The sequence below is a fragment of the Gorilla gorilla genome, chromosome 10 (genome assembly GCF_029281585.2).
Source record: "Gorilla gorilla gorilla isolate KB3781 chromosome 10, NHGRI_mGorGor1-v2.1_pri, whole genome shotgun sequence".
Lineage (NCBI taxonomy): Eukaryota > Metazoa > Chordata > Mammalia > Primates > Hominidae > Gorilla > Gorilla gorilla.
This window is the reverse complement of record NC_073234.2, coordinates 16,807,210-16,820,624: the sequence shown is the minus strand read 5'-3', so window position 1 is coordinate 16,820,624 and position 13,415 is coordinate 16,807,210. Positions and strand designations below refer to the sequence as shown.

At 38.2% G+C, this 13,415-nt stretch overlaps 1 protein-coding gene across 23 annotated transcripts in view; it reads right to left on the bottom strand.

Annotated features, from left to right (window-relative positions):
- Nucleotides 1-13,415, bottom strand: part of ERC1 (ELKS/RAB6-interacting/CAST family member 1) — a 519,708-nt gene that overhangs the window by 305,326 nt on the left and 200,967 nt on the right. For all 23 annotated transcript variants that reach the window (XM_063694551.1, XM_055357508.2, XM_055357510.2 and 20 more), the window contains one exon: nt 11,043-11,236. In XM_063694551.1, the coding sequence (XP_063550621.1) occupies nt 11,043-11,236 (194 nt within the window). The remainder of the gene's footprint in view (nt 1-11,042; nt 11,237-13,415) is intronic.

Here is a 13,415-nt window from a genome sequence, read left to right as displayed (position 1 = left end):
AATTTATACTAGTAAATACATTCACTTGGTTACTACACGTACATTTAAAATGAAATATATGACAAAATAATCTTAATTTAGAAATACTACTTTCTCCTACTCCCACATTCAACAAAACAATTTTATTCACTCTTTGAATGCATTCTTAACATCAATTCACCAAGGATAGAAGACACATCATAGTAAAAAGTATTTTATATTACTGAGAAAGAAAAAAAGTTATACCAATTAGATTATACCATGCCATTTACTTGTATGTGTATCCAAATTTCAGAGATGTTAAAATACAAAAACAAGGTCAGAAATGGCATTTCATTGTGACAAAAAGGAGAAAGGGAAAGTTATCTACACTTTTGTTTAATCTACAAATCTAAAAGTAATTCAACTGAATTATATTAAATTGTATAAGAATATAGGCAGATGAATGTACTTACATTTTTACAGAAGGAAAAACATGTGCAAATATATATGTATGCATATATAAACATGTACATGTGTAAACATACTATGTACATATAAAAGAAATATAAAAATATTTTCAATATAATATCAAGGTATGGGAGACTACTGAATCTCTCTTTTTAATTTCTAAAGGGTCTGAATATTATGGGCAATGGTAAGAAAAGGAAATGTGGGCTGGGCGCTGTGGCTCATGCCTGAAATCCCAGCACTTTGGGAGGCCGAGGCAGGCGGATCACGAGGTCAGGAGATCGAGACCATCCTGGCTAACACACTGAAACCCCGTCTCTACTAAAAATACAAAAAACTAGCCGGCTGTGGTGGCGGGAGCCTGTAGTCCCAGCTACTCAGGAGGGTGAGGCAGGAGAATGGTGTGAACCCGGGAGGCGGAGCTGGCAGTGAGCCGAGATCGTGCCACTGCACTCCAGCCTGGGCGACAGAGAGAGACTCCACCTCAGAAAAAAAAAAAAGAAAAAGAAAAGGAAATGTGAGATGATTAGATAGCAGAATGAGAAAAGAGTGCTGCTTCTCTTTTATAACATATATACATTGGTCTCTCTAATGTACAGTCACAGGACAGAATGTGATAGGTACTACTGGAAAAGCACAAGTAAAGGAAAGAGAGATTACTAGTGAAAGGAGGTCAGTAAAGTTTTCTTTTTCAAAAAAAGTAACATTTAAAATAGGTCAGATTCCCACAAACAAATAAAGGGAACAAAACTTTCAGTCAAAGAGAAAAAGAGTAAGAAAAGACAGATAAGAAAAAAAGCATTCATCTTCAAAATTCGACTGCTATCAAGCCAAAAATTGGTAATATCATCCTATAAACTAGTTCAAGTTTGCCAACACATTTTAGAAGATTTATGAAAAATAAAAACCTCCATTTTCACTGTATAAAAATTTTAGAAACTACTTGTAAAATCTTTAAAAGAAAATTTAAAAACTCAAAAGGCAATAATCTTTAGGCATTAAGTTGAAGCCTAGCAGCTATTTTCCCAAATGCCATCAGAAAAGTTCTCTTTCTCTTACACATACACACGTGCAAATAACACTCCCAGATTAAAAATCACTATCGGCATGATAGGAAAATGACCTCATTCATTCTTTGTGTTCCAAAAAAAAAAAAAAAGTTATGTAATCTGTTCATAGGATTTGGGCTAATCTTGTTGATTTTTGTTTTTAATCAAGGGTGTTCTTAGTATGCTCAGAATTTAGCCCAAATCCTATGAACAGATTACATAACTTTTTTTTTTTTTGAGATGGGAGTTTCACTCTTGTTGCCCAGGCTGAAGTGCAATGGCTCAGTCTCAGCTCACTGCAACCTCTGCCTCCCAGGTTCAAGCAATTCTTGTGCCTCAGCCTACCAAACAGCTGGGATTACAGGTGCCTGCCACCATGCCCGGCTAATTTTTTTTTTGTATTTTTTAGTAGAGACAGGGTTTCACCATGTTGGTCAGGCTGGTCTCGAACTCCTGACCTCAGGTGATCCACCTGCCTCAGCCTCCCAAAGTGCTGGGATTACAGGCGTGAACCACCGTGCCTGGCCATAACATTTTTTTTAACAAAGTCAGTTGTTTATAAATCAAAATATAACTCCCTTAAAAACAATACTATAAATACACACTAGGTTGTCTTGGTAGTCCACAAAATTAAAGTTTAATCATGATGTAAAAGCCAAGAGCTAATAGTTCCAGATGAGTGACATGGTTTGGCTCTATGTCCCCACCCAAATCTCATGTTGAATTGTGATCCCCAGTGTTGGAGGTGGGGCCTGGTGGGAAGTGACTGGATCATGAGGGTGGTTTGTAATGGTTTAGCATCATCCCCCTAGTGCTGTCTTGTGATAGAGTTCTCACAAGATCTGGTTGTTTGAAAGTGTGTAGCACCTCCCCCTTTGCTGGCTCTCTCTCTCCTGCCGGCCATGTAAATGTGCCTGCTTCCCCTTCACCTTCTGCTATGACTGTAAGTTTCCTGAGGCTACTCCAGAAGCAGACGCCTGTACAGCCCGCAGAAACATGAGCCAATTAAAACTATTTTCTTTATAAATTACCCAGTCTCAAGTATGTCTTTATAGCAGCATGAGAACGAACTAATACAATGAGGTATGGAAAAGATGGTTAGCAAAGAAGATAAAATTAACCACCACAAAACAGAAAAACAAAGTTACCTCCATCATAACTACTCACAAGGCTAGCCCTAAGAATTTTATGTATATACGAACAACAAAACTGATCTCCAGTTCTCCTATCTTTCTCAGAATAATTGTAGCAGTGCAATATTTTGGCCTTCCCTCTGTATTCTGTATCTCTCTACTAGAGTTGGAGGACCTGAAATTAGTATTAATAGTTTAGGATCCAAAATTACTTATTAGCCTTCCAACCAAATAACCTCCCAAGCTACTATCATTTAATATTGGCTTCGAACATGGAAAGACCAAAGACTTAAGAGTCCAAATTTCAGGGCTGGCTGCAGTGGCTCACCTCTGTAATCGTATCACTTTGGGATGCAGAGGCAGATGGATCACTTGAGCCCAGGAGTTCGAGACCAGCCTAGGCTATCTGGCAAAAACCCATCTCTACAAAAAAAATACAAAAACTAGTTGGGCATGCTGGCATGCGCCTCTAGTCTCAGCTACCCAGGAGGTTGAGGTGGGCGGATCACCTGAGCCCAAGAGGTCAAGGCTGCAGTGAGCAGTGATCGTGCCACTGCACTCCACCCTGGATGAGAGAGACCCTGCCTCAAAAAAAAAGGCAACAAAAACAAAACAAAACAAAACAAAAAAAACAGTCCAAAGTTCAACAAGTCTTTTCTTTCTGATACTACTACATTCTGGGCACATGATAACTGGGATGACCAGCCTCTGTGGTATGTTAAGTGATACCTTCCAGTAGAGCTCAACCAGACCTTAAGGAACTAAAATTTCATCGCTGGAATTTCTAGCTATTAGACAAGCTATAGATAAACGCCAATGCTAGCATAATCTATAAATGAAATGACAATAGCTTCTGTATTGATGGAGTCTTAGTCTCTTTGAGCCTGACGTATCCCTTTAACTGAGTCCAGACTGAGAGAAGCACTAAAAAGTACATGTGTAGAAAAACTGGCCCCTAGCAGCAAAACAACCCACATGCCAGTTCCGCAGTACCTGTCCTGTAAGTGGGCATTCCAGCACGTGGGAAAGACTGTGGCCTCAGTAAGATCCTCAAGTGAACAGACTCTGAATCGTCTAGCTGTCTACACCCTCCTCTTCTAGGAGGTGAGGTCATTAATGAAAACTGAACACCTGAAAAGGATTTCTTTTCAGGAAGGAGAAACGGACACTGGAATTGTTAGGCATGACTCTGCTACCTACTTATGTAATACAGGACCAGTTGTTTAACCTCAAACATCTGTATAACAAAAATCTAGGCCAGGCACAATGGTTCATCCCTGTAACCCCGGCACTTTGGGAGGCCAAGGCGGGCGGATCACTTGAGGCCAGGAGTTCGAGACCACCCTGGTTAAGATGGTGAAACCCCATCTCTACTAAAAATACAAAAATTAGCTGGGCATGGTGGTGTATGCCTGTATTCCCAGCTACTCGGAAGGCTGACGCACAAGAATCGCTTGGGCCCGGGAGGTGGAGGTTGCAGTGAGCTGAGATCATACCATTGCACTCCAGCCTGGGTGACAGAGGGAAAATCTGTCTTTAAAAAAAAAAAAATATATATATATATATATATATATGTAGAGAGAGTGAGAGAGAGCCAGAGAGAGAGAGCCAGACAGAGAAGAGAGAGAGAGAGAGAGAGAGACAGAGAAATAGCGTGCGCACATGCACCAGGTGTGGTGGCTCATGCCTGTAATCCCAGCACTTTGGGAGGCCGAGGGTATCACTTGAGCCCAGGAGTTCAAGACCAGCCTAGACAGCATAGTGAGGCACCAGCCCTAGAAAACAATTAAGCAATTAGCTGGGCATGGTGGTGCGTGCCTGTGGTCCCACCTACTCAAGACACCGAGGTAGGAGGACCGCTTGAGGCCGGGGGGTCTGGGCTATAGTGAGCTGTCATCAGGCCACTACACTCCAGCCTGAGCCACAGAGTGAGACTCTGTCAAAAAAAAAAAAAAAACTACATAAGAAACCTTTCCAACACATACCCCCCCCAACCCAAAAAGTCATGATGTAGACAGGGCAGCTAAAATGAACAAATATAACTAAACAAATTGCATTACAATTTTTGGGTATCTTCCTTAGATTCAAAATACATCCCCCTTTAAAGTAGCTGCCTAGTCGGAGGCAAAAATCTGCTATATGTATTCCTCTCAAAAGACGAAAGGGTGAGATCTGTTCCAGGCATTTGGGTGGGGGATGAGGTGGAGGCAGAGACAAAGGAGAATAAAGAGGACTACGACAAAGGAAAAGCAGGACTGATACCTGAGTGGGCTGATTTGAAAAGAATGGCATAGAATAATCTATGACTGGTTTAACTATTACCCTCAAATTACCACCTTATTTTCAAAGAACCAAAATCAGCACAGTGAGGAAGTTATTCCTGATTTGGGGGAGTAATTAAAATACTAGGGAAATTATTTTTTGATTTGGAAGGTATTAGGTAGACAAAGAAATCCCAATTTGGTCAGGGCTCCTGTGTTGTCCCGGCTTTCAGCAGCATTGATCCTTATTTGACTTACCAAAAAACTTTAACTCTTTTCAGAATGATTGCTTCCATTACAAAAAAAAAAGGTGGGGGGGGAGGGCAGAAATAAGTATATAATTATATCCATTTGAATGCACTGGGTTGGAAGTAACGGAGAATCCTCATTCAAACTGGCTTAAACAATCAGAAATTGTCCTATCTCACATAACAAGCAGCACAGAGGCAGTTTCAGGAATAGTCCATTTCAGTTCCAACTCTGCTTTGCTGAGGTTTTGTTAACTGTCACTCTCTGGACGCTGGCTTCATCTTAGGTTGGCAGAAGTAGCTGCAGCAATTATGGGTATCACATCCCGACAAGATAATGTTCAGGAGAAAGGGGTCATCTTTCTTCTTGCAAGTCTGTCTTATAAGAAAATCATTCCCCGAAGCCTCCCTGTGGTTTTTCCTTCCAATCACTAATGCATATGTGCTCAATGCGAAACTAGTCACTAAGAAAGAGAATGCTATTATCCTGATTGGCTTTAAAAAATCTCAATCTACTTCTGGAGCTGAGGAAATAGGGAATTACACATACTTGTGGTTATGTTAGAATGGGAAAGTAGAAAATTAAATGTTAAGGCAAAAGGGAGAAACTGAAGTTTAATGTATAAAATTAATTTTAAAAGTAGGTCTCAGATCTGCAGAGGCTGGGACTAGGGTTGGGAAGAGATTTGCTGTAAAGGGGCAAAAGGGAACTTTTGGGGGTGAGGAAATGTTCTATATATCTTGATCATGGTGGTAGTCACGTAAGTGTATAGATTTGTCAAAGCTCAAACAATCAGCTTAAAATGGGTGCATTTTATTGTATGTAAATTATGCCTCAAAGTTGTTGAGGTTTTTTTAGGGGCTTCTGCAGACTTCTTATACAGCCCCTCCTTCAAATCGCTGCTCACATATCAATAACTTTATCAGACAGGTCTTTCTCAACTATCCCATAAATAATCACTTGGCTGAATTTCAAAACACACCCTGCCCCCACCCCCAAAAAAATCTATATCCATTAAAATCCCGGTTCTTATATTCCCTCAAATCAGGAAATATAGTAAATCCACAATTCCTATTAATCTTTAGATCACACAATAATAGACTCTACTATTCTTTGGATCACTGAAAACTTCTAACTTTGATAAACCAAAGGCAACCTTTGTTATCTAAATTATATGAAAATCAGATGGTTGCCATTCTCTGAATACAAGTTTTGAATGGCATATTGAATCTAACAACCTCATATTAGAGTAAAATTGAGTATTTCTGCTGCAAACACTAAACTCTGTGAATCCGTTAGTCATGGTATTAGAAAAAAGGTAACAAAGCACATTAAAAAGCAAAATTATAAGGCACAATACAATATACGGCACAGAGGACAATGTTCCCAGGGTGGTGCTATAACATGGGAACATTCAGCTAAGATGGACAGCGTGAGTGAAAAAGCAGACAGCAAGCAATCCTGTATCAGCCTCCAGTACGCTTCTAAGTACTTTATTTATTTTATTTTATTTTATTTTATTTTATTTTATTCATTTTTTGAGACAGAGTCTCGCTCTGTCACCCAGGCTGGAGTGCGATGGCATGATCTTGGCTCACCGCAACCTCCACCTCCTGAGTTCAAGCGATTCTCCTGCCTCAGCCTCCCGAGTAGCTGGGACTACAGGCATGTGCCATCATGCCTGGCTAATTTTTGTGTTTTTAGTAGAGACGGGGTTTCACCATGTTGGCCAGGCTGGTCTCAAACTCCTGACCTCAGGTGATCCGCCTGCCTCAGGCCTCTCAAAGTGCTGGGATTACAGGCGTGAGCCACTGCACCCAGCCACTCTAAGTATTTTAAACATGACAGCAAAGAAAAGCCTAGTCACTATCAATCTAAATAGAAACTCTAATATGCTCATTTTAGGAGAGAAATTCTCAGTTACATTCAGGGTTCCTGAGGCTACTCTAAATTTATCTACTTATCTAACGACTTTTCAAGCTCTGGTTTGTTTGTTTATTTGTATACTATCCAGAACCATCAGATGATGACTTTTTTGAAATATTAACTTGTCTATGTTACAGTGCCCAGTTATTCCATCAAATATTAATCTAGATGGTGCTTGTGAAGGTAGTTTGCTGACATAATTAAAGCCTCTAATCAAATTAAGTAAAAAAGACTATCCTGGATTATCCCAATGGGCATAAATGAATCCTTTGGAAAGATTTTAAAACAGGGCTGAGGTTTCCCAGGAGAGAAAAGAAATTCTGCCTGTGGACCACAGCTTTGGCTTGTGCCTGCAACAGGTTCCATCCTGCTCACGATCTTCTCTTCCTGATAGCCTGCCACAGGGATTTCAGTCTTGCTTAGCCAGCCCCACGATTTTACAAGACTATTCTCTGTAATAAATCTCTTAATATATGTAGGCATATATTAATATATATAAATATACGTATAAATCTCATAATATATGTATGCTTGTGTGTGTTTATATATGAGTGTGTGTATATATGTATTTATCTATCTCTATATATGTGTGTGTGTGTGTGTATATATATATATATATATCCTACTAATTCTGCTTCTCACTGAATTCCAACTAATATGCACCACAGTATGGAACATGAATTTAGAAGTACTACTTCTTAGATTTAATTGGGGAAAATATTTTATATTTACAGATGTATTAATGGGCTTATCCAATCTTCTTTTTAAAATTGCAGTGGGTCAAGAGAGTAGGACAACACTAAATCATCTTCTGACAAGAACTCTTATTTTCTGTAACAGCCAACATGGGAAGGACCTATTTATTTATTTCTTTAGATCACAAAGAACAGGCCTGGGAATCCTTCATAATACAATCGGAACCATTTAATATTGGAGATCCTTTTATAAGAAGCACTATAAAATGCAAAGAATACTAAGGATTTTCTTGAGTTCAATTTTTGTAACAGTCTCCTTTCATTTTTGCACTTAGCGGGTTGCTGAACACCCTTAAGAAATTAATTCTACATGCTGAATCTACAGTGTGGCACTACAGTTACATTAGCTGAGGAACTATTTAAAGACTAAAACAAAGACTAAAACAATCACAACTAGCAATATCAGAACTTTACCAGAACGAACACAGACTGACTGTATCAAAAAGCAGGATACCTAAAGAGGTACAGTACAACTTGACATATAATCAGCTGTTCTTTAACTCTGATCAAGCAAAATTCCAAACAAGCCCCAGCAGTAGCAAGAGCAGCAGCAGCAATTCACTCTAGTATAAGACTGTAACCTTACTTAATGCTCACTTTCCCAGGAAGTCCCAAACAAAACCCCCTGATGGTACAGGGACAGAAACCTGGCATGGAGGGTACAATTTGCACGAGACTGGCTTTCTGAGAAACAGCCATGGCCAAGGGGCAGAAGGAGCATACACATATAAACACACAGACGCCAAAAACCCCAATGGAACAGGACCATGGTAAGACAAAAAGAAAAATGAAGAAACTCAAATGATAAACTACAGGGAGACAGACACAGGCATAGGAAACAGTGGAATGGCAACATAAGAAGCAAATGATTAGTAAGAAACACAGCAGCCACACACATGCAAATGAGTACTAAATCTGGGAACAAGAGGTATAACATAATCCCAACTGTCTTTGACAAAGAATGCACTGATTATCTCCTAAAATAAGCAGAGCTCAGTTTATAAAAATGGCATTCAAGGGCATAAGTGAAACTAAAATCTACCTTAGTTTGTAAGCAAGCCATAATACTAAATATAACCACTTCTACTTAAGACATTGGGTCCAGACGGGGTAAAAGAATAAATCACCTAAGGGTAAGGAGTCTTCAAATAACAGTTGCCAGGAAGTCCAAGAAGAACATAACTAGCCCTGGCAGAACAGAAAGAAAATTGATCTGGAATTTACAAACCCCATTCTATTAGCTCTGGCTCAACCACTGTGTCACTTCAGCAATAACTTCTCTGGGCCTCAGTTTCCTCTTCCATAAAATGCCATGCTCGATCACTTTCACAAATTCCATGATTCTACTGTTTATTCAACATCTTAAACTATGTTACCAAGTAACAAACTACAAAGCTGGTAGCAAAAGCTGAGTTATGAAAGCTGTTCCTTTTTTTTTTTTTTTCCAGTAGCCAAGAAACTGTGTTGAATCCTAAAACAAAATTATAATGCAATAGGGCCAGAGGACAGAACTCTACAGTGCTTTTTCCAACTTTTATAAGAGTTACATTCTGTGGAAAGAGTAGATCATTTACAACTCTTTCTCAAAATGTGAGAAATACAGTGGCTAATAAAAGCTGCTATTTGGTGTGCTTTGGATATCAAATACAGACTTAGTCCTATTTCTTACTCTCCTTCAGTTCACATCCATCTCCCAAAATCAATATTGGTGCCAAAAATGAGTCAAAAACATTTTCAAGCAAGCTGCCTGAAATAGCAAGCAATAATTTCAAATGTAGATTTCTAATAAGAAATCAAACCATAAAATAAAACTTATTCAAGGAATTTCTTTTCTGAAATATATTTAGTGGGAAGTCACTAATCAATCAAAAGCACTGCATTTTTGTATCTATGCAGTACTGTTGCAGATTTCAAGCCTTTCCAAAAGCAAAGAGAGGCATGTATTCACGTAAGCACGTAATGGGTGAGGGGTATATACACATGTGTGCATGTGTGTGTTGTGGGGAAGGGTGCAGTGCAAAAATGAAGACATAAAAAATGCACACAATCTAATCTCGAGGCTATGGTAATTTTAAAATTCTAACTTAAAGAATTTTATCCATATATCTTATCCAGAACTGAACAAAATGAGTAGCGCTAATACCAAAATAAGAGGAAATAAGCGAGCAGCTAATCAGCCCGTGTTATTTACACTTTCAGTACAGTGAAGGAGAACTGTGAAGGTTAGACTTTATAGTTTTGGTTTCTTGAAAATTAAAATTCTATGACTATAGAATAGGAAAAAATAATACCTTCAGAGGACAGTATCAAGTCTACCACTAACCCCAAAACTTTAAAACTTAGAAAAAATTTATGGAAGTACTCTAATACTTCTCAGCCTTCAAGATCATAAAAAAACAAAAAATTATTCTTAAGGATCAGTCCTCAAAAGGCCAAGTAGATTAGTGACCCCATTCTGTCACTGTCAGTCTTTCTGGCTGTTCAGAATACAGGTAATTAACAAAGTTCTACTGGCAGAGTTGTTTCTGCACAGTTTTACATTTATGTTAAATATGTGGTGTAAAAGAAGGGGTCAAGAGGCACATGCTTGACCTTTAGCATAAAATAATAAGGAAACACACCAAAAAAATTATAGGAGACCTGTCTGCCTAGATCTGTTCAAACACAGAATATTTTGAAGAATTCCAAGTCAGAGACAGCTTCATAAAAAACATATCCGTGGCTCCTAAATTGTCCTCAAAGTGTCTCTCCTCCTAATTTTGATCTAATGCACTGAAGTAACAGCGTGCTTTTCAACAATAAAAACTGTGAAAAGTCTAAAAATTTATAGCCCAACAGAGCATTAGCTCAACAACAAAGGTCTAAACCAGTGATAAAAGATTAACTCCTTTGTTTGAGGATCATTTGATCATTATATAGAGAAATTAAAAAGTAGACATTTGTCCTCTCTTGATTTGCCAGTAAAAAAAACTTTAATTTTAAATTAATGAATACTCTCTTTTTTGCCAATCAATGATGTTACAGCCCATAGCTTCCCAATTTATTCCCATTCTATGTTGCCTTTCAGACACCGCAACAAAGAACGTACACTGACCTAGAAAAAAGGCAGCTAATACAGTAATAGCAAGAATTCGAGAACCTAAATTCAGAGTTAGATACACTGAAAAAGTATGTCCCCAAAAGCATACTTTTAAAACCATACTTTAACCTCATAAGCCCCAATCAGCTTCACTTTCTTACCTTTCCAACTCAGCTATCTTCTTATCTTTGTCATTCTTCTCATTTTCCACCTCCTTCAAGATTTCTAAGAGTCGATCAACTTCTGCCTGGGCCTTGCTAGATTCATCTTTGTACCTGGTGATCTCTCTCTCCAAGTGCTGTATTCGGTCACTCATCTCTGGACTGGCTCTGGCTTCCAATGCTGCCTCATGTGCCTACAAAGAAAAGCATTTCAATCCTATCAGATACACACAGGTGTCAATGGGCAAACCATGTCCCAAACAATGATTTATATTCCAATTTAAGTACAGAATTATCAAATATCTAACAGTTAGTTTGTAATTTATAAGGTTTTTATCTGCTTAAGTATTATATAGACAAATATTAGTAATAAATGGAGAATTATCTTAGCTTCCAAGTAGATTAGTTTTAATTAACACATCTCTGAATATTATTAAATCAAACACCATCATAAGCCAAAAGATGCTTCAGAGTTTAGTGAGACAAACTAACAGTCATTGAACTGTTGTTATTGATCTCTCCAAGAGAATATCAAAAGGCAACACCAGGGACTCACTGCTGATTGTATAGCCGGACCAGTGCAGAGACCTAACTCCCACTAGACCCTAACTTCCATCTCCATTTCCATTTCCTATATGCTGCTTTACCTAACATGTGTGACTCACATGGCCTTGGGCTTCTAGAATCATACAGATACTGTGAGTGTGATGCCATAAAAATGTGAGTTAGGTTAAGAAAATAGCTGCTACCATCACACAGGTACCTCCCTCATGCAAGGATTAGAGAATTTACAAAATAATATGGGACAAACAAATGAATTCAGAAATCGAGAACCACACTTAAGGATGGGCTCAGTGGCTTGAGCCTGTAATCCCAGCACTATAGGAGGCCCAAGCAGGGGGACTGCTTGCAGCCATAAGTTGAAGACCAGCCTGGGCAACACAGCAAGGCCCCATCTCTATTGGAAAAAAAAATTGTTTGAGAAAAATATTTTTAAAAGAACCACACTAAGATCTGAGAAAAAAATTTTTATTCAGGATCCTACAAAAGTCAACTAATATTGTTAATGCATTTTGGAATACAAAACAGTTTCAATAATTACAAACTAATTTTCAAGTCCCTAGCTGTCTTCTGGAATCTCTAAAGCCATGTATGTATAATGTGCTTAATGAGAAGACAAAAGCTTAGATGTTTTATTTTTTCTTATTCAACAGACAACAGAATATATTTAGTCCCTTAAAATGGTTTGAAAAAATATTAAAGGAGAAAATATATATTCTTAGGAAATATTTCAGAAAGCTCTGAAGCAAAGTACCTTCAGTAAATGAGAAATGTTTATTTAATTGTATTAAACGCTTGGTGAAAGTAACAGCTATACTTTTAAGATAAGTCCTTTCCCAAGTTCATTTAAGGCTTCACACGTGTAGAAAAAAATCTTTTATGTCTTAAATATAGGCTTCCCTAACCCTTAACCTTGATACACATATGAAGTATATTTTAAGAAACAAAAATCATATAAGTTTGGAAGGTAAGAAGAGAGCACTGTTCTGCACTGAATCTTGTCCAATGTCTAAAATCAGTTGTTTCACGTGGTTTCCCAGTTTTTGGGTTGTTAATTGTAGGAGGGAAATTCCTGTAGCAGTCAATCCTTCATGGGCAGGAGAAGGCTATAAATATATCTAATAGAAAAGGAGAGAGGGAAGAAGACCATAAGGAGTACCAAGATCAGGAGATATTTCAATAGAAAGCTGATCATATTACACATAAAGAGGGGACAACAAAGGGGAAGAGATTGAAGATGCAAACAAAAGCAGAAGTAACTGAGAAAATTCTTAGTATCTACAAAGAAAGAAGGTGACGAAATAGGCAATAGGAGGCAGCTTGATGTAGGGGCACAAAAGATGATTGTGTAAACAAAAGTGAAGGCCAGCTGCCATTTAATGTCACTGAGATAATTCTGATTTCTAATAATTTATTATAAATTATTTATTATAACTGCACAAATATAACTACTGCATATCAGCATTCTGGGCCTTCATACATGCTGGTGAGTCCTTACTTTGAGGTCTCAGCTTAGAAAGTGTCGCTTTTGTTAGAAGGTTCTCCATGACCTTGACCTAAGTTAGTTCTCCTTGATATAAGCTTCCCTCACACCATGTGATTTACTACGATTACCTTTTTAAGTGTCTATCTTCCTGATAGAGGCTATAAATTATATAAGTCAAGGGACAGGTCTGTCTTGTCCACCACTATATATCCTCAGTGCACAGTGTGGTAACTGACAGAGTAAAAACTCAATTATTTGTAGAAAAAATGAATATGCAAAAGCAGTGTGCTAGTTTCCATTTGATTTAAAACAGCCCACAGGCCTAA